The 26,870-nt window shown below is 36.7% G+C and overlaps 1 protein-coding gene across 2 annotated transcripts in view; it reads right to left on the reverse strand.

The window, feature by feature from the left end:
• PARG (poly(ADP-ribose) glycohydrolase) overlaps positions 1-26,870 on the reverse strand; it is a 63,603-nt gene that overhangs the window by 23,475 nt on the left and 13,258 nt on the right. For both annotated transcript variants that reach the window (XM_005153636.3, XM_031053147.2), the window contains 4 exons: positions 26,592-26,666; positions 11,170-11,262; positions 8,968-9,125; positions 748-827 (listed from right to left, as the gene is read on the reverse strand). In XM_005153636.3, the coding sequence (XP_005153693.2) occupies positions 748-827; positions 8,968-9,125; positions 11,170-11,262; positions 26,592-26,666 (406 nt within the window). The remainder of the gene's footprint in view (positions 1-747; positions 828-8,967; positions 9,126-11,169; positions 11,263-26,591; positions 26,667-26,870) is intronic.

Consider the following 26,870-nt stretch of genomic DNA (forward strand, 5'->3'; position numbering starts at 1 on the left):
CCTCCTTCTCCCCAAAATACAATATATAAGCTCTGATACGGTTCTCAGAAAAATACATTATCTCGGAAGGCTTATGCAGATGTTCAAATTCATGGTAACAACAGAAGATAAGACTGTGTCCACCAAGGAAAATATCACACTAACTTCTAAGAGTCTTGCTATCACTTGTTTTATTTGAACTAGGCAAACTTCACAACAGCTTTGCTTTGGGACAATAGAAGACAAAAAATCTAAAGTATCAACATAAGTAGGGGAAATCCCTAAGAAGTACAAACATTATAGTCAAAGGACTAAATGTGCATTCTGCAGGAAATCTGAAACTTGGTTTTTAATCTTTAAGCCTGTGATTTTTACGACCATATATGGTGCTAGGTTTCCTCTGCACTCTCACTCTGATGCCGTGCAGCAAGTAGTTGCATATATTACAAACATTATACATACATTTATATTTACACATTTATATTCACACACGCTTTATATACGCATAAGGAGGGCTGAAAATATATATTTTACCCACACTCATGTATCTCAGAAAAAAAAGCACAATAAGCTCTGTGCCAAAGATTTAATTGTATGCATCATCTATATGAGAAGTGACATTAATATGAATATCAAAAGCAAGCTGGCTTTTGTTAGACACTTCCACTATAATGCTGCACGGCCAGTTCTAAATGTAATGGGATTGACTTTTTCACGTATCTGCTTTGTAGTTAAAAGAAAACAACAAAAAAAGAATAAAAGGTATACTTTTTTCTGTGACTCTCCTAAAATAGCAGAAAAGGGTCTTAAGTTTCTCTGGCTTCCTTGGTGATCGTCCTTCAAACAATCTGAAAAAGAAATAAAAGCAATTAATTAGATTTCAGGGATATAATGCATAGTAATTAGGCTACTTACTGCAATTTACATTGTTTAGCATTATGCATGTATTTCTGTTAGCCTTGTACTTAAGTACTCTGCTCTGGAAAGAACCCTCTAGACAGACCCTCTGTACCACAGGCCTTTAGGAGTAACAAGGTCATTCATCTGCTAAGTTTCTGACGAAGATGTTACATGAATGGCTATCTCACTCGTACGAATTTCATAATATCAAAAACATGTAATTTCAACATGAACATCCAGGAAAGATGCTATTTTTATTTGCAACAGACTGGCTTGGATTAAAGTAAGTGACCAAGGGGTGAAGACATGTATGCTGAGCATTCCAAGATCCAAATGTCTTACCCTACTTTCAGCTCAGTGAGTGGTGGAGAATTAATGCAAACATTGCTTTCAAGAGATGCACTGTACCAGCAGTGCTCCTAAAGAAAAGAACCTACCCCCAACAGGAGTGGCTTCATCCACTGGGCTACTATCAGCATTCTAACATGCATTTGTAAAAACCTAAGCATTAAAAAGAAGCATCTATTTTTAGCCATTAAGTGAATGTATTATTTTAAGGTTAGCTGAAATACTTTCACTGCGTCATCTATCCTCCAGCAACTGGAACACACATTACTTAATTTCCCTTCCAACAAAGCGACAAGGTATTGTTATTGACAATACATAATGGAATTTATCTGGAAGGAAGAATACCGGCAACTTCAGAAATAATATCCTTTGAGTAGGAAATGCACTAAAAGATGTCTAATACAGTGAAAGCCCTGAGGATGTAAGACTCCTCTGCAACAGTCTAAGTAAAGGAATGACACAACATTATTCATTTGTTTCCATGTACTGGAATGACAACCTGCCTTTAAAACCAGAATGCTGCCAGATGAATGTAGCTTTCAGTAGCGAAGTGAACTAGATTCCAGACTTTGTCCATCTTAAATGGCCCAATATGTAAGGTCTATCAAGGGGTTGTGCTTGTACCAGTAATAAGGGGTTCATAAAATAAAGACTTGATATGTGTGTGTGTGTGCGTGCAGGTCTTGCCTAAATGCGTAAGTTAACTCTGACCTTTTATCTGAAAGTCTCATTTGGTGTAACTCCTTTAAACTGGTTAATTTACCTATTAGCCCAGTCAAGCTTTTACTAGTTTTTTGCCTGTTTACATCAAACTGAAATCCTGCTTATGTTGCAAATTCTTGGGAGGGAGCTCTTCACGTCACAAAGGTGATACATGATTCTGCATAACTAGCAGACCAGGCAGAAGTCCAGAACTGCAAAAAACTATGCCTGAAATAAGTCAGATCAAGCTAAAAGGCAACGGCAAGGCAGATGAAATGAAGTTAATGCAGCACAACTGTTCCATTAAAATGAACTCTCTGCCAAGTAGGGAATTTCAACTATTATTTTTTCACATCTGAAGTATTCAGTATGGGCTTCTCTTTTGTTAAACACTGTGATAACCACCTCTCTTCTTTCTCCTCTGGTATCAAAGCTAGAGTAAGGCTGATTTGCTTCTGAGAAATCTCATTTACAGCAGATAAGATTTCCCAAAACACCTTACATAATTACCAGTGAGGAAAGATATCTGTATTGTGTATTTCTGTTCTAGCCCTATATAACTGGGCAAAAACCATGGGGCAGCACAGAAGAACTTGAAAAGCTCTGAGTTCTGGCACAGGCATCCCTTGCTGCAGAGGAATACCCCATACAATGGGGATAGAAGAATACTGCGGCATTCAAAATTATCTGTGTTTTGATCTAGTACCTATATGAAACCAGTAACTACATGCATCAGATCTTATATAGCAGTTAGCCCAAGAGCTCTCATCACCTCCCACTCCTGACAGTGCTTTTCTTCACTATGACATAACATAAATTGTGCTTCCTCTTCAAAAACACTCATAAAAGGACCACCCTTTACAGCAGGTTGAGGACTCCAAGTCTTAGATGAACATGCTTGGATTTACTTCATATTTTCTGTGTTTAGACTTTTCCTTTACAAGTGAGTTAGTGGCAAACTGAAGATGGTTATCTGCAAACATGCTTTTTATTATATATGTTTGAAAAGTACAAAAACACTAGTATATTGCTTGCATATTTTCATATAACCAGACCAAGAAACTCAAAATAGCTGAAGTGGTTTAAAACATTAGAAGTCTGTCTTAAAGGCCAATCAGACCATGGAAAAATCCCCCCAGATTGGCCTTAGACTCTCATAGTATTTTTTAAAGCTACTGATATTCATTCAGTTAAATTTGATTGCTTCGTATGTTCTTTTAAATTTCCACAGAAAAATCATATCACAAGGACATCAATGATTCAGAAGACTTTCATGAAGCTATGCTAAAGTCAGAACAAAAGCACAAGAGAAAATCAAACACTTCCCCTCCCATACATGCAGGCAGCCAAGCTTCCTTAAGTGCAGCACAGAGTAACCAGTCATCTATGTGAATGCAACAATAAAAGCTTAGGTGAGGATATAACATGACAAAGCTATGAATGTTTTAACCCTGAACCTTACTTCTGAAATAATTCATTAGGCAACATGAGAAACTTTATTTCTGAAGGAAATCTCTCTATTTTGAAAAACAAAGCTAGATGAAAGCATTACTAAGATAAAGAAAATTCTACTTCAAGCTCTGAGACATATATTCTACTAAAAAAACCAAAAAACCAACCCACCACAGGAAAATGTAAGTGGAAACCACATAATCAATTTCCTGACAGAATAACTCAAGGCCAAAACCCATTAATTCCAATTAAAGAACTCATCCAAATGAAGTGCACTGTAAATCAAATGCATTGCACTGCAAGCCCACTTTCAGTCAAAGTAATTGAAATACTACAGGCACCTGCATATGTAAGCTGTTTTGCTTTGTACAAGATGTTCCCATTGCCATGCAGCTAACTTCAATTTAGTGGATGCAGGAGCTAAGAAAGCTTGCAGGGCTCATCACCAAACACTGCTGCAAATTTATCTCTGGCTCTCTGGTCTCCCAGCCAGGGTAGCAGCAATGTTAATCAAATAAAAAACCTCTACAGAGATACACACAAGGAATCAAGGAATCAAAGTCGGATTTCACAGCATAAGAAAGTACATATGTGAACAGTGTCAAACACAAAATAGATTGGGAAAACAAACAATTTTTAAAAACTCTCATCAACTGCCAGTAAACACAGAGTTACAAGGCAATAGTTTATGCTATTTAAAAAAATTATTACAAAAATGCATTTGTTTTGCTTTAACATTTTCCTAAAATTCTAGGGTGGAAAAATGCATTTTAAAAGTGCAATCAATATTCTGTCTTTTGCAGTCTCATTGAACACAAGTTCACGATTATCTTATTTTCAATGAACATTTCCACCTTAGAAAGCTGGAGGCAACAGCTGCAAAGAACCTGCTCCTAAAACCTTTGAGTGCTGAGGCAAGCAGCAGATTTGCAAAGTACTTCAAAGGCTGCATTTTCAATGACACAACATCAACATGATTTAATAACATTAAGAGCTACACAAAAGTGACCTTGGCATGCACATAGTTTACTGGGGAAAAGTTGAACCAGCTTAAGTAAACAGTTCCAAAATTCATGGGTTCTGATTAATGTATGAGTAAAATACAGTAGTTTACTTGTAAAATTTAATTTCCAAGAAGCTAAACTGATCCCTTGACATTAGTTGAAGAACTGGCTCCAGTAATTTTTACAAGCAGAAGGAACCATTACAGTCATATGCTTTAAACTCCCAGTTAAATAATTTCATACTGGTTACTTCCATCCCCAGTCTTTATCTTCCCATCCCCAGGCTGGGTTTCCGTTGAATGTCTTTTTTTCCAAAGGATATAATCATGTCTTTACATTGAATCTGGAACTCATCACAAAATTCAGAAAGCCGTCTATGTGGTAATAATATGCAAAAATTTGCAAGATGGATTATACTTCAAAGACTATTTCCCATTCATAAATCCATAGCACTTCACGTGCTCTGTTTGCAGAAGTGTGAATACACAATATTATATTACAGTCTCCACAGTTAATTATGCATGCTTTTCTTGAATACCACAGATATTAAAAAGTGTGTTTTTCTTTACTGCTATAGCTGATTATATACTTATATAATTTCTTACATTTATTTCTGTTTAAGAAAAACTTTGGGTGATTTAGGAGTCTTAAAATACATCAGATTGATGCTTGACTTCGATGAAATGACAAGATACTAACTCCAAGTACTCGGCACCAATGAAAAGCAGTGTAAAATGTTTTACCATGAGGACTTGAATCAAGAGACATCCTACAGCATGGTACAGCTACATTCTGGACTAAACTACTATTTTACTAACCTAACAATAAAATAGTCAGATTAAGTACTGGTTTAATCACTACAGCAAAGTAATTACACCAGACTTGTTAAGAATAGAATCTTTTTGAAGTTGTCTATTTAAAAACTATTTCATCATTTACCATACACAAATGTTAGATTTTAAATTTTTTAGAATAAAAGTACTCCATTCAAGGCCAATTAGGAAATACACCCAAGTAAGGCATAACAGAATCAGGAGCAGTACCTGCAAACTCAGGAAATCTACAACCACTCATCAGAGGAGCAACACATCTCTCTGCCAAAACCAAGTTCTCTCAAAATCATCAGATAATTTATTCCCCAAAGAATACTCATTAGTGTTGCAAAATAGATACTGTTTATGAAGAGACAATTGCATTACTGGTAAATTCGATTTCAATTCTCCCGCATAAATATACTATAGTTTGCCCATTTCCTTTCATATATTATACATGCCATAAGAGACATATATCTTAACTAGTGGGCTTTTTGTTCCTCCCACCTAATTCCCAGTCACTTGAAATTGCTTTAAAGGTTTGTTAGACGAAGCAATTCAGTCCTGGTGGAATACTAGTGGTTACAGACCAGAACATGCATTAATGTATGTGCCAAAAGATCTACCATGCTTATGTCATTAGACATACCAACTTGAATTAAGACTTCAGTTGTTTTGATGGGAGCTATTACAGATGCATACCATGTCCTGTTTAACTACAGCAGTTCTTTGAAAAAGGCAAACAGAGGAGTTATTGTAACTTGACACAACAGCTAAGAATGGATGTGTAGCAGGTCAAACTCACAGCAAAAGCAGAGTGGGTACTTGACAAACCCTTCCTTTTCAAAGGGAAACTCAATCAGAACACTGACTGAAAAGGGCAGAAGAGAAACTTTCTTCCTTTTACTTTACTTTTACATATAACAACCTAGGTAGCTTCCTAAATTACCAAATTCTATAGTGTGAAGATAAAGGTCTGATAACTTGGTCAAGAGGGAAGGGAAGAAAAACCTCCACAGCACAAAGTCTTGTGTGACAGTGGATAGCACCCATCCCAGCATCTTATAAAAAAATGAATGCAAGAAAGCATAGTCCATTTTTAACAAACTTCAAGAGAAAGATATTTTTTATGAAAATGCTATAATAAATTACAAACTATTCACAAAGAAGATCAATTATGAACATCCCCATAAGAAACTACTTTAAACTGTGCAACCAACATTGTACCTGTCAAGATGATCTCAGATGAATCAATGCAATTCATGCTCTACATTCAACCACCACGCAACTTCAATGGTAAATTTATCAGTAAGAAGAATAAATCACAAATGTCATTATTTCTTTCTTTTGCAATGTGATACTTCTGCATAAAGCTGTCCAATCATAGTAGGCCCATCCTTGCCAAGTACAAAAGGGAAGAATTCAATTAAAGTACTCAGTATTCATTATACACAGGTGACTTTCAGTCTGTAATGTGATGAACAATCAAAATAGACAGTTAATGTCAGAATATACTATTAAACTAAGTGCTTCAGTGTCAAACAAAGAATGCTTGCTTTTCTTCTCCTCTCTTGGCAAGACCAACAGGCAGGAGAGGAGAGATAAAACATTGATTATGTACCTTAATACTAACACATACAACAGCCTTCCTTCCAATCAGCTGCACTTATTAGCACAACCACCAGCATTCAAACAACCTGCTATCACCACTGTGGTAACAGCATCAAGCACTGGTGCACCAGAAAATGCTTAACAGAGGGAGAAAGAAAACAAGAAGAAAAAAAAACCAACAAAAAACCCAATGCCCAAAATAAAAGTAAATTCTCAACATCTTGCACTGACTGTCTGCTGTTCTGTCAAACATACCCTACCATTCCCCCTCTTATCCACTGCCTGTCACACCATATATTATACTTCACTAATCTGCTTATTAGCAAACTCAAAATACATGGGGGCAGGTGTGGGGGGTGTGGTGCGATGATTCTGATCCAACAAATAGTTAAGTGAAAAAAGGACTGAAAAAGGAAACTGATTATATTAAAATCACCTACATTGGAACACTGAAGAAGAGCCACTTTTAATCCTCAAGAACCAGAGGACACCAGCATCCCTTCTCTGGAAACAATATTCTTGCACTTACATGAGTAAAAGTGGCTTTGTACACTATGTGAATAAAAGCTGAGCATTACCTCATCCATAATGCAAGAAGAAGGCCTGAAGGTTGTCTGCTGTGTTACTCCTTTTAAATAACATTTTTGGAACTCCCTATGAGTGATAGCACTAGGAAGCCAAGTCAGAGAACAAAGGAGCACTGACGGGAATAGGGCAAAAAATCCTGTATATACTGATCATTATTTAAGTCTATGACAGGAGAATATATTCCTAACAATTTGCCAATACTTCTTTGTTTAAAAGTAGCCCAAAACAATATGCCCCAAGTTAATCACTACTACTACAGTGCATTACTGTGAATTTACACTGTTGTGTAATGTTCACAGAAGACACTATGAATTTACTCCAGTGATTTAACAGCATTTTATTCCATAGTTGGCAAGAATTTAACTGCTCAATTTACAATATGCTTAAGTTATAACAAAAACTGGTACCTTTAAGTACTTAAAAAAAAAAGCCAGAACAAAAAAAAACACCAAGAAAACCATAAAATTCAGCTACAAGTGTGTAGATGGTGCAGCCAAAGAGATCTCTTTCCAGAACTTTACTGTCCTCTTTCACTGCTTTGAACACGAAACATTTTTATATATTGATAGTGCTTTTCACTTATTTGTTCTTATGAACTAATGGTGGAAAAATATGCTGAATTGTATGGTACAGTAATGCCCACCCACATTTTTCTTAGGTAACCCACTACACTACTGGAATAAACACCAAGACAGTCCCACTGGTTTCTCTCCTGAAATACATAGCATAGTGAAACCTGCCCCAGCCCTTAGACAGTAAGCACCAAAACTGTTGTTAGCACATGGGCATGCCTTACAATTTATTCTGGGAAGTGCTAGTCTAATACTGCTCTTATGACACACATATCAGAGTGTGCTGGATCACAAGTAACAGTATTTTTGTATATCATCTCAGTTTTCAGAGCATATATACTACATATGTTAACTGTGAGGAATAAGAAAAACTCTAAATAACTGTAAGCATTTGTTTAGAAATCACAGTATCTTTAATTAAATTCTTACAGTGTTCTTGAAACCTTTTTAGGTTAACTTATAGAAAAAGGACAAACTTATTTTAACATGCAGCTCTAACTGCTTTAAAACAACAAGAGGTTGTATGGATGCTGAAGAAGGAAGTCTTATTGATCTGACTTAAAAGTGCAGATCGTGACTGCTGACACGAAGGAGACAACAGAAACATGGCTGGGGAAACACTGACATTGAATTTAAATATATATATATATATATATATATATATGAATATATATATAGAACACTTGAAGCACAACTTAAATATCCCATGGCTTTTGAGGAGGTTGGGAATTCTTTCAGCCTAATTATGCCAGAGCAAGAACATGTCTGCACATGTGCATGCATGAAAACCAGAAAAATTTGGAATGCTAAGCATACCTTCCCTGTGCACAATATCCTTTCTTACTAAGTTTTCTTGTCACTTAGAAGCAAAAAGAAAGAAAGCAAACTACTGAAATTACTGACAAAAACATGAAAGAAACAGTAAGTTTCTCCTCTAAATGACAACAATAATATTTTCATTGAAGGGTTATCAGCTTCATTTACTCCAGAGTGCCATACCTGTTGAAGTTAATGTCTGGATAACTAGAATATTCAGACTTCATCTTCGCATTGCGACGTGGAAAAGTACAGAAGAAAGCATTAGCTAGAAAACTAGCAATCTGTTCCTGTGACATTGTGATGGAGTGATTCATCTTTTGTTTCAGGAGAGGTATTGGCTACCAAAAAAAGAAGTGAGGGGGAGGGAGGGGCAGGACAGAAAGGAGGGAAGGAGAGAGAAAAATAATTAGCTTACCTGTTTTGAAATGAAAAAACCAGGAGCACAAAATTACATTTGTTAAATTAAAGCAAGAGTAATTCAGGCCATGGGTGAACCCTTTAATCAGCAGCACCATTAAAGTCAAGAACAGTTTATTCAAGACAATTCAGGAAAAGCTTGCTTGACGAAGTGCAGATTTCTAATCAATAACAAAACGAAAGACCAAGAAAATAGAATTTATCAAACAAAACCATAGGGAACAGAGAGGGGAAAATATAGATGGGGCATTGCAAATCTTAGGCAAACCTAAAACCTGAAGTAAAAGTCCACTTTCAATAGCTGTATACTTAAGAATCCTAAAGGAATGCTTTCAGCTACAATAACCATGCCTAATACTCTACAAAGAAATGCGGAAGTCATACTAGAGGTCACCACTCTATGACTTGTTTTGATTTTTTTTCCATCCTACCTGAAGAAATAACACTGACAATATTTGCAGAAAGTGTATGATTGTCTATTATTTTTATATGCAGTATGGACAAAAACCTCAGTTTCACTTTGGTCTTCAGTTAGGAGTTTTATCTGACTCTAGTCAGGGTTTCTTTAATATAAAAAGAAACGAAGGAGTCCAGGGAACTGAAAAAACCAATCCCCTGAAGAGTTACACATCTTCCATTTTACCAGGTGTTAGCCTCTTGATATGGAATTTTTGCTCACCACATCCATGCATTTTACTTATTTTCAAAACTAAGTCATAATACAGGATGGGGGGGAGGGATATCAATCTGACTGCTGAGAAGTCCAGTATCAATTACGATAAAGCCACTTGACAGGAGAAAGAGAACAGTTTTCACTTCTTCCAGTATTCTCAGCCATCACCATTAGCCTAGGTCGAGGAGAGCTGAGCAGCTACATTTTAATCCTTTTAGTTGTGAATACAGAAATTGCTACTAATTTAGACTGTTGAGTATACAGCCCTGTTTAATCCACAAAGCAAACATGTTTTCCATCATTCTTATAACTACTACATTCACATTCACTGATTCTCATTCCATCATCTGGTTGTTTAATTAATAAGCTCTATTGTGATGTCTGAAGGCACACAGCTGGGGGGGGGGAAAGCCCAAGAAGCTTTCTAATGCGTTCCACATGCCTATAAAAATGGAATATTTTGGACAGTGTGTTATATTGGAACAAATTTAGCTTTATGCCTAACAAAAAATTAGTCCAACAATGTTCTTCATCATTTTATGCTGCCTAGCAGTACATCATCTTTATAAAAGGGATTACTACATGAACTTGTGAGTCTTGTGCTTGACTGCGTAGAAACTTTGTCGCTTGCTCAAAAACTTCCCCCATCAAGTGACTAGTAAAAGGAGAGACCTTCTTACCCCTGTCCAACAAAATCAATTTAAAAAGTTGTAACAAAGGAGCTTAAAAACTCAAGTCCTTATCCTGCTAATGTGTTACACAGCGTACATCCTCACTTGATCAGTCCTATTCACTTTTAGCAGTTTTACTACTTACAGCACTGATTCTCATTACAATCATGAAGAATTAGTTAAGGTTTGTACGTGCACAAATACTGTGGTGCTCCAGCTAGGATAAAATATGAAGGTTTAATGAAAATACTGTCTTCTAGGATCAAAAAAAAACTAAAATGAAAAATTAGATGCTCTAAGATTATTTAAGTTTTTCAGTTAACAGTCATCTTCAAATCTGAAAGGTTACATAGTTACATTTAAGAAAAGCAAGAAGCAACTTCAACATATAAGAAGTGTTACCAAAATTCAGGCTAAAAATATGACAGTGAGATATATTTACATTCCGCTACATCATTATAAATGTGCATTGTCTGTTCTGCTCCTTAGACCTCAGCTACATTCAACACAAAAACTCTAGCTTCTATTAAGAACATAACAAAGTCCTGGTGTTTTGACCTCAGCCATTAGTTGCAGTTTGCACAAAAGTGCTCTGCCACACAGCTGTCTGTGTTTGCTTACCTGGGTGCAGATACTAGGGAGACAGAGTGCCAGCTTGACCATATCAGGAAGAATGGACTGGAACAAATGTTGAGCTTCTGCATCTTCAAGAACCTGTTAAAAATAAAAGGAGGGGGAGAAAGTTTTTACCTCAGAAATAACAACTGTACAAAAAGTTGGTGCAATCAGTACCCATCCAAAAGAAATGAGAGAAAAAAAAATGGTCCCATTAGTTTCATGCAAATCTATAGCATTTTTCATGGTGGTACCTCTCTGCATTTTACCTTGCAATAGTCTACTACCTGAAACACAGAAATAACTTTCAGTTGCACTTGAGAAAACAGGTCACCAAATGCCCTATAAAGGAACACTGATTAAGTTACCACTTAATCTCCAAAGCAATGAACCAAATTCTCAATTTATAAAAATCACTACCTCTCCATAAGAGTATTGGAATGATTTACTGAACTTTCATATTCAGGTCATAGTCCAAGACAAGTAACTGTGACATTCTTCTGTCAAGATCAGTGGTCCACAGCAGCAGGAAATGCTTTTTAAGAAGAGCATGCAAGCTATTTTGAGCACTTTTTAATGTCCATCCTCATCATGCTCTGTCACGAATTATAGCCACTGGATTACATATATTAAAGGGTGCAGCCTGTCTGGTCTCACATGCTGAAGTTGCAATCTTTTCAGACTCTCCCTGTAAGATAGCTGATCCCATGACTATTATAGCGACCCCTCTCTACCTGCTCTAACACTCTTCCTGAGAAGGACATATCAGAATTGACAATGCTCAAAAAAACAGGCACACCAATGTTTCAAAAGGCTTTTCAAGGCTTTTAAACTCGAGACCAAGTCATACCAAACTCTGTCCTATTCTCAGTTCCCTTTCTGACACTGTCTGGCCCACTGCTGATATGTTTGGTTGCCAACACATATCAGAGAAAATGAAGGCATTCAGAGAAAGTCCAAAATTTATCTTCTGAGTTGCAACTGCTAGATCTGAGCTCAACATCACATACTCAGGGTTTAGATGAACTCACATCCCCTTTCATATATCATACCCTTGTTTTTAAAAGGTATGAACGGTTCTTTACAGAGGACAATGCTCTTCTAAGAAAAGCTAGGACAGGCACATGAATGGGAGCCTGTAAAAAGAAAAGTATCATAAAGCAGTGTCTTTGCAAAATGCAAAGCAGCAAAAAAGCATGCAATATCCTCCAAAGTCCCATATCCTGACCAGTGAACAGGCTGAAGTAAACTCAAGGAGATAAATGCCTGTTCTCCATCTTCCTGTGCAGTGGCACGTTTTTCCCCTGACCTAAGGATCCAGGCATCAGATGTGACTGGCTGTTAAATTTGTGTGCTGTGTTTAAGGCAAAACGCAGAGAAAAAAGGAGGAAATGGAGAGGGAAAGAGAACACACTGCTTGCACTACAGCTAAGGAACAGAAGGTCACAGGTCAGCCCTCTGCCTCCCTCTTTCCCCTGCATCCAGAAACTCTGTCTTTAAGACAACTATCTGCTACCTGCTTCTACATTAAAATCATTACAATTCTGAAACTGTGGCTTTAAAAGTACAGAATATTATTTTTCAAGTAAAACTGTTAGAAAATAATTGGATTTATTACCAGTTTTACACAAAACCAATAGCAGAAAAAAATGGATGAAATGGCATCAGGGGATTATCAACCTTAGTCTCTTCAACACTTAAGACTAATGGCCACAGAAAGCGATCGTTTTAGTCACATAATCAAAGCTTTGTAATTCACACGTCAATGGAAAGTTTCACAGACTTCAGAATGTAAAAAACACACTGATGATTTTGTTGGGAAGAGGAAAATACAGTGCTTCTGATTCAAAGCATACTGCTTCCCATAAGCAAAGTATCGTTTGAAGACAACTTCTATTCTTCTATGACCATTACAATAACCATAGGAGTATCTCTGCTCTACTCACTCCCATTCCAAGTGATATAAAGTGCTAAGACTACGAAGGAAGTTAAAACATGAACAAATGCTCAAAGGGCAAACAACTTATGATAGTGAATGTGGGGGTGAAATAAAACAACCCCAAATACCTACACAGTTCCTTTTCATGCATTATGTATGCTGCTCATGGAGACATACAAACAAGGTTTTAATTTGAAGTTTTAAATTGAAACAAGAACTTAAAAAGAACAGCAAGCTTAGGAAACATCAAAATTATTTGGTATAATAGAGGAGGAATCCAAGTAATATACAAATTATTACTGAAAGTAAGCTTTCTTTTTTTTAAGGTTAAGAAATTACCAGTATGCATCCGTCTCTCCTGCTGTTGGCTGCATATGCACCTACATACTTATGCAGTATAAGTCACAAATTAAAAATTATGACCTAACCTTTAACATCATCTGTTCTAGCAGAAAACTCTGTTCTTAGGCACAAAATTCTTAAGTGCCATAAGGTAACAAAGTGAGCTTTTAAAGACTGGAATTTCAAATCTCAATACAGAAAATGAATATGTAAGTTAAATCTAATCAAAAGATGGCATTCAACCTCAGATGTCTACCAGGCTGTCAAATTCTGATATTCTCTCCCCTTCGGGTAACACTTTCTCTCTTTTAAAGCTGACATATAAATAGTGGCTGCTATGCTTTGCTGACTGCCACAGACTATACAGTATCACTTATCTGGTGACACATTATGGCACTGGACTTTGTCACAGCTGTCAAGACTTCAACCTTTTCTTTATGCTTCTTTGAAAACAACAGAATAATAGTACGAGACAATTTCTTCCCAAAACAGAAGCAGGGCCAGCAATTGCACAGCTCAGATCTGATGCAGAATGCATAACTACAAAGGTCACTTGTTAAACAAAGGTCATTTCTCAAACTCTGAAATTCTACTTCTCCTTACCTTCCTGATGTTGTATCAGCATATCCTCTCCCCTCTACATTACTTCTATGCATGGTTTTTACTAGACATCCACTAATGAATCCTCAATATTTGGAACTGTTAATGCCCTGAAGTGTTCTTATTTGACTCCAGGCAGATTATTCTTACAGGGAAATGACAAACGGGGGCGGAGGAGGTGTGTGTTAGTGAAGAGTGTTGGGTGCATGAAAATCTTAATACATTTTCCACAAGTCACTTTAAGGACCACACAACTTTAAGATGATCACTGTGAGTTCACAGACCTTGCCAAGAAACTCTTAACTCTCTAATCAAACCACCAAACAACCCAAGCAACCTTATTTTGACTACTCCCCTATTTAGCCAAAGGTTTCTTATATAGTGCAGAGAAGTACATCAATAGTTTTCTGGCTCAAACATAGTTTGTTTCTTCCTGGATATGTTACAACTTCACAAAAGAGCTGCTGCAGTACATAACTTACGAACTTGCTGTTCAATCACAGGTGCAGTTTTAAAAACAAAAAAAAAGCCCTAAAGAAACTAAGGAACCTTTCTCCATAATAAACCTTCTCCCTAAAAAAAAGTAACTCCTTGGGCAAGTATTCTGTCCCGTGCTTCCCATTTACGTCTTGAAGCTATAACCCATTATTGAACAGTAGGCCAGAAATTTCTGTCAGTAGGAGAGAAATATATAACCTTCCTTGCTTAAGGTTTCTAAAACAAAAACCTAAGTAACTGCAGTCATGGACATAGCCATGTAATCATAACCTACCCCTTCTGCCCATGGACTCTTTCTGTACCAGTAAAATTCCTATGAGGTTTCTATGAAAAAGAAACCAAAAACCCAGCTGCAAACCCCTGGCTACTTGGCCCTCATCCTCTTTTGACCACTAAACCAACACACCACCACAGCTGGAGCTTTGTAAAGCAACCACTGCATATTCTCAGCTACGCTCAGTGAAACACAGAGCCTGGTTTTATCTGTGACAGTCTTTCCAGACTCTGAAAGCAGCAATAAAGAGCACTCAATCATGGAAAGTAAGAGGATTCCAGGATGTGGAGTGTTGACACCACATGTGTATCTGGCAGGCATCCTATGATGCAAATGCCAATCTGGGAGAACTTACCCTAAGCACAAAGAATACCTGGTCACAGAATCAAATGAAGATTTATTAGAAGGGAACTCTCTTCAAGAAGCAGTGATTTGTACTGAGGTAGAATCCAGAGTACTTAGAGACACATTACATATTCTACTTACTTGTTGCTGCTGAAAGAGTGATGTGGTGTTGTATCCCCCCTCAAACACACACAACCATATTTTTCACCCATATTAATTTGATAATATCCTGAGATCCTGCAGCTTGCTAACACTGCAGAAAAATAACCTGAAGGGGGGAGGCATTAAGTCAAACTAGCCTACCAGAGTCATACATTGATCAATGTTGTGCAGGGTGGACGGTATGTGAAACAGAACTAGTCAAACCCCTTGTCAGTGGGCTACAAAGGCAGCTACCAGTTGCAACTCCTCTCACTGAAAAAGTACTAATATTCTAGTTAGTGTGAAGCTGTTACAACAAGCATCACACTTTGAGGTCCATCTCCTAGTACAGGAATCTCTCTATTGATTCAGTAACATGCTTTAAACTGGTTACAGTTTTTTTAAAGGCTGTAAGTACACAAACAGCAGGAGAAAGGGCTGGATTTTCATTCTTCAAAAAAAACATTTGTTTTATAACTTAAGGAATTCTACTATATTAAAAGGTTGTCAACTTTTGATAAAGGACAATATTTTAAACATCATAGCAATTTTATTTTTAAACAATTGATCAGTTTTCTCCTTTCTTTATTACGTATATATGTCCTTTGCAGCTTCCTCCAGGATTTGAAATAAAAACAAACCTATACTGTTGACTTTATTCATAGTCCTGCCATCATGCAAGAAAAATCATTTAGAAATGAAATCAAAGCACGGTTTATATTAAAGCCCATGGGAAAAGTATACAGAATCAGAGCTACAGAGCATGACTTGCCTTTTGTCAAAGAAATCATTTGGCAATTTCATCAGTACTTACACTGCAGCAACTGATTAAATGAACATGACTTTGGGCTCCAATTCATAAGATGCAAATGATCCAGCGAGCTGTAGCAGAGGTAAGAGCTTTTGGCCAAACTTGCATTGCAATTTTGCTAAATGAACACTTTATACTGCAGCAAAGAGGCCTGACTAAACACAGCCATAAGTAATGTCCTCTTGTCACTATAAACCAGTCTTCCAAAACATAATGAACGAGTATGCCCAACCATCCTAGTAAGAAGGATCTGAGGTAGCACAGGGTGATAGTGATGGTAGAGAGTTTAAATCTAAATCTGACAGCTCATCAAACCAAACAAACTGCAAATAGAGAACACAAATTTGGACAGCTCTATCTATCACATGGGAAGGCAGAGTCATCACATCAACAGGTAACCAGAGTGCTAAAACAGCAATGGCTGAATGCTTTCAATTTGTTTGGTTTTATTTCCCCATATTAACTTCTGTGGCAGGACAGGGACCAACTGAACCACATTCCTAAGGATAAAGGAGAACACCAGAGTACTTCCCTCAGATTGTGTCTTACTTCCTAATTCTAATGGATTTTGACCTTCTGACTTTTTCCTTTCTGGCTGCCATAAGCCTCATGCAGTTTCTCAGAATTACTTTGTTTCACTTTGTAAGTGCTCTGTACCATCAGTTATAATACTGATCTGCCTTTCCAGTAATAGCTTTCCTAATAATTTTACTGTAAGATATCATACATGGTAATGGCCTCCTTAACCAATTAGACAAACTGCATAACTTCTATGTACTTTATTCACAGCCAAAAAGCAACCAAGCCACTATCTATAACTTTTATGTCTTTTACCTTAGAGTAAATCAATGTCAGACTGCTCACCTGAACTCCCCTTCTTCCCCTAGCCCTTGCCATAAGTGCTTTTAAACATAACCCTATAATCCTAAAAGCAGGTACACTTGGGGAGTGGGGGGGGAAGAGGGGGACAACCTAAACAAGTTGTTATCAAGCAACTTAAAAAAACTAATATATTTAAGCTAATACACCCCCCAAAAAGTAACCCAAAAAAAGCTTCACTAAGTCGTACTCTCTACAAAGCCTTTTCTCCTGGACAAAGAGTAGATGAATTAAACGCATTCTGCCATGACTATCACTGTATTTGATACCTAGACAGAGATACTAGGGTGCAGTCCACTAACTTGTATGGATAAGTAAAACAGACTCTTTGTCAGAATGTCAAATATTATACATATAAACAAGATTGGAATCTAGAAGCAAAGCACAAGGTGGTGTGTGTTAGTTCCCATTTTATCGGGTTAATGAATGGCCAGAACTGCAGGGAAGATACTCTCATCTGCCTCTTTTAGTTTCCTTATAAAACTAAGTCAGCAGGAAACACACTTAGCTGTCAAATCCATCCCATTTCTTGAGCACTTGTGTGATTAGAAACCAAAGGAAGGATAAAGTAATCTTTAGAGGGAAGAAGAAAAAAGCCCATAATGCTGGATTATGCAGAGAAAGATCTTATTTGAGAAGAAGAATGCCTCTGACATTTATCAAAACCACAAACTGACACTTCAAAAGAAAAAGAGAAGACAGCTTACAAGGCAGAGGTTAATTCAATTTTGCCTAATTTTTCCCCCCATGAAGGCTTATTCAAGTCATCTGCCAATCCAACTCTGGAATGATCTCTTGGGTGTATCATCCCTGCAGCTTTCAAACAGGTTTGTTCTCAAACTTTTCAATATTGCAAATAAAACGTGTGAGAAAAAAGAAAAAAGTATGTTTATTTTTTATCTCCTCTTAATGGTTTAAGAAGCCAAGTTTATACTTCCAAGGTACTGGAAATCTAACCTCAGTCATTTTCATTACAAATAAGTGAAATCTCAGTCCTCGTATTTCTACAGGCCACCAACAGGTTTTACCTGTACCCTGCTGCAAAGCAATTATATCACAAACAGAAGCATCACAACCATTTCCAAAGCACTGGCGCAGTCCTGGGAAGAATAGTCAAATACTGCTTTCTAAATACTTTTTGAGCTACTCTGAGGAAGTACAACGTAGTGGAAAGGACAATGATCTTGTTTCTATACCAGGGCTGTAACAAGGATAAAAAGTATCATTCATCTGATTGACACAAGCTAAGGCTGCAACTTATTCATTTCTAGGTTCATTCAAAACCCTTAGCTCTCTAAACACAGTACTTGAAGGAGAGGGTTGGGGGGGATAGTATTAAGTACTGCCATGATACATCAGATAATTAACTTTTACATAGCTTTGTTCAACCGCTTCTGAAACCAATAACATTGGCACTCAAAGCTTCATGAAACAGCACAGCTATTGCCTTTTATGAAATATGAAACCTTTATTCTCTTAATTATTAAAATACAATACAGTGAAGAAAAACTATGAAAGGGATCTTCAGGATATATCTACATTATCTCAAAACACTTAAGATACAACAGAATTAAAACTGCACCTAGTATGTATAGATATCCTTTGCCTGGTAATTCTGAGTCAACAGTCTGATGCAATAGCCATTGTGATGGTGCTTACAAAACACCACTTAAAAGATACCCAACTATTTTGCTGAGAAAGTACAGAAAACTACAAATAAGCCTGTAATTCAGCACTCAATGCCATTTCTCCTGTACAATGCTTTGCTTCTAATGTTTTGAATGTGTACAGGATGCATATTTCCCCCACCCCAGAAAAGTTCACATTTTGTTCAATATGGGGATAAATTCCTTTCTGCTACTGTGAAAAGAAAACCCTTCATGGCACACTCAAAAGACCTTTTCAGTTTAGATTTTCAAAAAGGTAATCTGATGCAATGAAAATTGTTTGACAACATCTGGACTAAAATGAAATGCAGCAAGGAGCAATGGATAGGCTATTTTCAGCCTTGGGACATTTTGTTTCTTGCTTAAAAGCCTACATTTGTAGTGCTGACATCCCTGTACAATGCCCACTTCTGTTAGTACTGTCCAGACAATTATAAAAATGATTTATCAAAAACCCAGTCACCAGAACAATTTGGTACGCTAAAATTCCTTCTATTCCAGGATCACTGATTGCAGCAATCATTTTTCAAGCAAGTCATTCAAACAACAAAACACACAGGAAAGACTGTCATGGTTCATAAGACCTCCTAGGAAACAAGAGTCGGGTAAAACCATATTAGAACATAAAATTCTCCCAAGCTATGCACAAGACTTAACAGTAGCAGGTGTTTTCGAACAGTTCAAGCTTTTCCAAATGGGAGAAGATCCAGAGCTCAACCATATAAACCATTTAGACTACCCGACAGTCAAATCATCTTCAGATGTTGCATTTGTAGTCTTTCAAAAGGGAAATAACAGTAAAAAATATTGAAGTATAATTTCCAGAGTTTTCCAGGTAATTTCCAAAATTTCTTAAGGTTATTAAGTTTCATTTTATTAAATTAAGGTTATTAAGCTTAAAACCACACATACACACTTAAAGGCTGTGTGGTCCTGTGGCTGCTTGAAATTTGGTGTATTTTGTTGAAAAGACAGTTCTTAATTTCATTCAAATCCACTCAGTGATCCCAAAACTCAACCAATCTTCTTAGAGAGGAAGCAGACATACTGCTAATATTTGCACATCTGATTTTTACGCTCAGTTCTCTAACATTTAATATATTCCATCTTAACTCTGTTACTTGCATCTGACACATTTTCCGAAAGTACCTAGTTCAGGCTAAATGTGCTGTTATACTATGTAGTAACATACATTCAAATTAGAAAATATAGTTTGGAATAAAATGCACTAAGCACATTCTGCAAGTATTATCCCAGGTCTCAGTAAGCAATTCAGTAATACATTTGTTACATAGTCCAGTGAAATATAAGATTGTTCTTCTATTTAATTTAATTATTCCTAAGTGCAACACACTGACTAACAGAAATGAGCCTCATTGTAATATGCTTCACCACTCCTCACTTTAAGAATATTCTCCTATATTCTGGAATCTGTGCAGAATAACTGCAGTAGAAAAAGCAGTATCTTAGAAAGCATGTGCACATATCCATATGAATATTGCTAGGTCAAAATTTAAATAGTTAAGACTTGTCCAATTGAAACATAGCTTCTCATACAACAATTAACTTCAATTCTTTTCCAGAAAAGGAAGCCAGACTCTTGGAATGAGTAAAACATCTGTAATAGAGATGTGTGATATTTATGGAAAATATAAAGTTGTGTTTATAAATTAACTTATTGACGTATTTGCACTGCATATTATGTAAGTTTAGGTATTTCTAAATCAAATTTATAGAAAATGTGAAAAAGGTATTAAGTGAGGTTCTAGAAATTTACAAGTTGACACTTGCATGTAAAATCAGCCTCTCATCCTGACTGTTTTGGACTTCTAAAAGGACCTAGTATGCAGAAAGTATAATTGTCATGCAAGTTTTAACAGAAAGCAGGGAGAAATGGGACTTTTCTAATCCTGTTTCAAAACTAATTACAGCTGTAATTGTAAGACAAACTTTAATAGCCCACATTCTATATAATGTAAAAGAACAACTAAAAGGTGAAGAAAAATAGCAATATATTCCTTCAGCTTGACAACTGACCTTGTTTTCTTGCTGCATAGCTTTTTATCAGATTCTAGGATAAGCTGAGATTTGTGCCATAAAAAAAAATAATATGCTAACAGCCAATTTTGAGGCTAAAATGAGTGAGCTCATGCTTGACTGGAAAGATGAAAAGGAGCACAGATAAAGTGGTCTGGTACATTCTTCCTTCATGCTGAAGGCTCTTCTCTGCAGTTCAGTATAGACAGCAGAGACACTCGTCTTTTTAAAGAGCATTATCACGTTTCTTTCAACCTCTTAGAAAAATTCAAATTTAAGAGTTATAGAACTTCTTTCATAAGAGAAAAGGATTTCCTGAATGCTGAATTTATATAGGAATCAAGAGCAAATGTGCAAATCCTGGTCATTAAATACATGGATTGGTTCAAACAGCTTTCTCAATAGACAAGACCACCACAAGACACCCATAAACAGGCATTGCAGACACATACATATTTTTTCCTATACTAAAAGCCAAATCTAACAGTTGGAAACTGGGCATTACAAGGTGGAGAATGAGAGACTATCTTTGTAAAGATACCAGCAGCATACCCTATTTGCATCAAGTAGGCACCAAGTTCTGCAGAGCCTGGAAAAAGTACATTTTAAAAGGTGTAAGTACCTTCAAGTGAGGTTCAGCTAAAATGTCAGTTACCATTATTATTTTGTTCTCCCAGAAGAGGTTAGTATATAGATCCCCATGCCCTTCTGCCAGCAACACCTCCTGTTGGTACTCTGCCACAGTGGGGCTTGTGTGACAAGGCAAATTCTGCCTCTCATCTACCACCCAGCAAAGTCATAAGAATGTAAAAATGGACAGAAGTTCATGAAATCCCATCAATAAAAGATGCCTGGAAAAGTCTAACAAGTAAAACAAGTAATTAGCAGCACTTCCTTACAATGCTCTTTACTTGCAGTAATTCTTTTCAGTACCAGAGCCCATCTTAGTATCTGTGTAGATGTCACTGGGGTCTTTCTACCTGCAATTTCTCCAGATCCCTTCAAAACCTGATGTAAAGTCATAGCATCCTTTACATCCACTGAGGAGTTCCACAGCCTTTTATTCAGTATCTAAATAAGTACTTTTGTTTGGCTTTGAAACCCTTACCTGGCTAGAAACACCCATCTGATGTCCCTTAACTGTTGCACTAGACAAATAATTAGGCATTTTCTCTTCACCCTCCCTTACGTTCATATTGGATGGCACTGTTATACTTATCCTCACTTCTCTTAGCCAAGATAAGAACCATCAAACAGTACTAGCTTATTTAATGTTCCTCATATGGAAACTATTACATACCTTTACACCATTCCTGATTCCTCTCATAGTATCTTCTCCATTTCACAGACACAAGTTTCCCACCAAGATGTTCAAGCTCAAGCAGTTCAGACAAACACAAAAACAGTTATGGACACAATGTGAACATCTCCAAGATGTATTGTGATCCATTTTTCAGATGACACACAGAAGCTCAGAGACAATCCCTGCGGATGCCACACAAATTTACATAAACTCCAATCTTCAGTCTACGCCTAAGAGATCAAACTTATGTCTAAACTATTTGCCATTTCCAATACACAAGCAATAACCAGAGATGACATGTCTTTTAATGATATACCTCAGTACTGGATCTAATAATTTTCAGCCCTTGACAGCATACAGACATAATTTCACCAAGTAGCTTTTCAAACACAGATATTAGGGGATTCTAAATGCCAGCAGTCCTTACATAATGAGTCCTTCTCTTTCTGCTTTGCATATACCAAAAAAAAGGCAGGAAGAGTGGCTAAAAATCAAATAACTGGATCTGATTCTTTCCTTTTGCTGAAGCATGTCACAAAAGCCTGTATAACTTAGCTTGCAAGTAAGAATTAAAAAGCATAGAACATTGTTCTTGTTGTCTGATACAAAAATGATGTAATTGCTACAGTTTTCTCCAGGTTTCAAAGGAGTTGAGGAGACAACGGAAATTAAACCATATAAGCAATAAAAACGCACATTGTTCTTTCAATGCCTGCAGAGTTCTTTTTTTGCCACTTTAAGTGTCTGTCATATATTTTTCAGTAATTTGTTACTAACTTAAATATGTGTGCTAAATCTCACAAGTTTTAGATGGGACCAAATAATTCTTCAAAACTGCTCTACTGTAATGGGCAAGAACAAGTTATGAGGCTGGTCACCAACTGGTTTACCTCAAGAGAGCTCAGAATTTAATGGCAACACAGGTTCTGTATCAAGAAGGTTCCTGAAGCCACACAACATAAATCCTGATGACTTAAGTTCCTGTATACTATGCAACTAAAGCTGAATTTAAAAGAAGGATAACCTTCAAAGAAACTTATGCACTGCTTATACAATGTCATGTCATTGTCAGGTTTAAACATTCCTCTGTTCCTGAAAGAGCAAGACAGGTGCCAGCAATAAGGAGAGTTCATGAAACAACATTAGCAAGAATTATGCTTAAGCTCTAAGAGACTTTAAAGCAATACAGTAAACACAAAGCATGTCCAGAACAAGAAGGCCCAATCTAAAGCTGCAGACCATGAAACTGTCTTAAATGATAAAACTCTATTTTTCCCTTTAAATAAAGTTGCTTTTGCAGCAGATTAATTTAAGACATAAACCTTCAATGACCCCACTAGACACTATTTCATGCACCTGGAAAAAGCAAAAGGATTTTTCTGCCTGGAAGTGGAAGGGCAAATCTATGAGAAAGAAAAAAAACACTTCCACAGCACGTAGCACTATTGATCCAAAGCATGTAATACATTCCCAGCCTATTATCATTCATATAAATAAAGCTCATCTACAGCACTTTGTGGATCTCAAGAAAGCTCCATCCACAGCAGTTTCCTCACCATTCCTTTTCTGCTTGTTGTTTACTCTTTGCTGTCTGTCTTCTAGGTAAATTCTAGAGAAACAGACACAAGGATGACTTGTAAGTGACAAGAGTTTTGCAAGCAAGAAGAAAAATGTCAGCACTAACAATTTTCATCCACTAAGCAATAACTTGAATAAATCCTAAGCCTGCTTGCCAAACATAAGCAAACAGATGGCAAAACAAACCAATACAACAGTGTGGAAATCCTGTAGAGAACAACAGAACTGTGGGATGTCTCAAGAAAATAAACCACCAAGAGTTTTACATACATTACTGGTGGGTGCTATGAACTTAAAGAATTAAAAAACCTCCAAGCTTCCACATTTACTTCACTGTACAAACAGGAATTTTAATTCCACTGGTTAACTATGGAATCCTTTTAAAATAGTGCGAGGGCTCCCCCTCCTGACAACACTTCAAACAGCCTGTGTGTGTCAAGGTACACTTTGAAAAGAACTGACTAGAAATAACTATCATATATTTGAGCCAGGATTTTTTAAGAAAGCTGAAAGTGTTTTAATCTTAAAGGAAAATGAACTTCAATCCAAGAAACTGGTAATTATTATGAGAGGACTGGTTTTAATCGTATAAGTAGGATTTTAAAGTAACATACATTTTGCCTGTGTAACTTTGGAAGGAAACTGTCTAAAACAAGAAACACAACCTAAGACAAACATGAAAGCATTTAACAGATTAATAGATAAGGTGAGCTCTGTCCAGAATCAGAATTTAAAATAAATAACCAATGTTACTTTATAATGTACCAAACACAGATCCATTGACCTACTGAAGTAATTATCTGAATACAGTAAACAAATCATTAAAATAGACACCATCAGACCCAGCTCCCTTTTAAATCAGACCACAGAATTCTTGGTTAAGAATGCACTGGAAGTCAACAGTACCCAAGAATATACATAGATATTTAAGGATCATAAACTCTGTAGTACTTGTGATTATTTCTCCCTTTGTTGAGCTGCTGCTGCCCCTCCCTTCTGGGCTGATAACTCAAGTCAGCTTTTCTTTCAGCCAACCCTCTCAACTTTTGCTGAGCAAACATAATCTGAAACAGTTCCCTTGCTCCCTCAAAACCATAAAATAAACAAGAAAATACACAAGCCAGTTGTAAGCCATTAATTGTTAACTCCCAAACACAGTCACTTCAAAAGCCTCACTGCACTACAGCTAGTATATTTAGGTCATTTCCACAGAGGATCTTAGCTTTCCACTCAATAGCTGCTCACTTAAGCAGACTGTGAATAGTCTTTGATAGCAGATGCCTTGTTAATTTACAAAACTAGAAGAGTTCACATATCCCTTCATAATAGATGTTTACACCTCTTTACAAAATGTATCCCCTCTGTATATTCTGTTCACTAAACTTAATATATTCGATAAGGCCAGGGTAAGATTTTGCTCCTGTGGTCTACAAGGAGCCACTGTCTTGTACTGCTTCACTGTTCCTTATTTAATATATATGGCTACACGTTTTTCACCTTGGTCCAAAAATCTTTATCTTGAAACTGGTCTCCTCACTTCTTCTGGGAACCTCACAAATACATCACTATTGCCAGGTGACAGAAATTGCCTTTTCACCCTCAGTGAAAGATTGATACCCAACATGTAGTTGATTTCCCTATCATTCTTCTCCTCTCTGGAGGGAGCTGATAACATTTACTCTCCCTGGCTGATGATCTCTGAATCTAATCACCCATAGTTTCTGAACTCCCAGATGCATAATATGATCGCATTAGGACAAGCTCAGTTGTGTTTGTAGCAATACAGTGCAAATCTGGTACATTTCCGAGTCAGATTTTTAAATAGTGCTAGTACTTTAAAACATTCTAATAAATTAAATATGATTCTCTAGTAACAGCTGAACTGGGCAAGTTCAGTTCAAATAGTAGAAGAGTCAACAGGAGCAAAGAGACCAAACATCCACAGCCTCTAGCATCCAGCTATCCATTGCAGCCTGAAAAACAGACTCCCACAAGGAGAGGAGGGAGCACTAAAATAGCAAGATGAGTGAACACAGTAGCTCTCACAGCTAGTAAATATGATACCACTGGTATTTTTATAGGTACCTTCTGTCAGTAACAACACCGTGTTACATGCAAAACAAAACTTTTCCTGCAAAACTGTCCCTATACGCAATGGAAACAGGTAATACAAAAAACAGTTCCTCTGATCACATAAATTAAAAAGACATCTGTTTTAAACACACCAACTAACAAAATTAATTTCAAACCAAATTTAGTTTTGCTGAACCTCAATACAGTTATACCTATCCCCACTTCTCAACAACACAGTTTAGCAAGCCCCTCCCAAGAAAACAAGCACACATTTTAAAAGCAATTCTGAGCTGGTGGAAGAAAAATACAACAATTTCTATTGCACCTCAATCTGATTTAGCTAGCACAGTTTCTCATTCTCAGCCAGCATGTACATTAATAATAGTCCAACTTGCATTTATCACTTATTATTTGTTTTCTTCTTTCAGGAAGGTAACATGAAGTCATGAAAACCACACCAACCTTTCAAAGGCTCTAAAGTTGAAATTCATCATCGCAGCATACAGAAAAATTTACTGCTAGACCAGCAAAACAGAGACTATACACATACCACTGCAATGCAAAAGTTGCTTAAAAAAAGGGGAAAAAGAGCAACACTTTAAAAAAACCCAAACCACATACACACAAAAAGTAATACACTGAAAATATTAATACAATTTCTTAGTAAGTCTGCTTTTCATAAAGGCATTTCTCACCTTGCCTTCAGTAACCTTAGGTATTACTGAAGCACTCAAATTATCTGCTCAAGATTTAAAATTAATCCAGTTTAGAAATCTTAACTATCATTTCAGTTGAAGTTACTAGGCAAATAACCATCCACAGAGGTGACTGCAAAACCTTTACTCTTGAAAAGGGGAATAAAGCCAAAAGCATTGAGATGTATAGACAAAGCAATCACTTTTATTTTATTTTAGTTCCTATTTCAAGTCAACTTGGTTTACCTTCTCACAGAAGTCGTTAAGAGCAGTGAAGTCCCATTTCTTGGAATAAGCAATGTTGTACCTCAGTATAGCCTCCTGGGGAAAGAGCAAACAAAATAAAACTTAGACATATTAAGAAAACCGATTTTATGGAATTTCCTTTGTGAAGGAACAGTACCATCTAGTGGCTAAAACCTGTCACAGAGCCTACCAAAATCTATAGATCTGGATTAATACAGTGCAACTCCTTAATACTGAATCCTATTATTTTAGGTTTAGCATCGAATAAGCTTTAATCTA

Source organism: Melopsittacus undulatus, chromosome 4 (assembly GCF_012275295.1).
Source record: "Melopsittacus undulatus isolate bMelUnd1 chromosome 4, bMelUnd1.mat.Z, whole genome shotgun sequence".
In the NCBI taxonomy this organism is placed as follows: domain Eukaryota; kingdom Metazoa; phylum Chordata; class Aves; order Psittaciformes; family Psittaculidae; genus Melopsittacus; species Melopsittacus undulatus.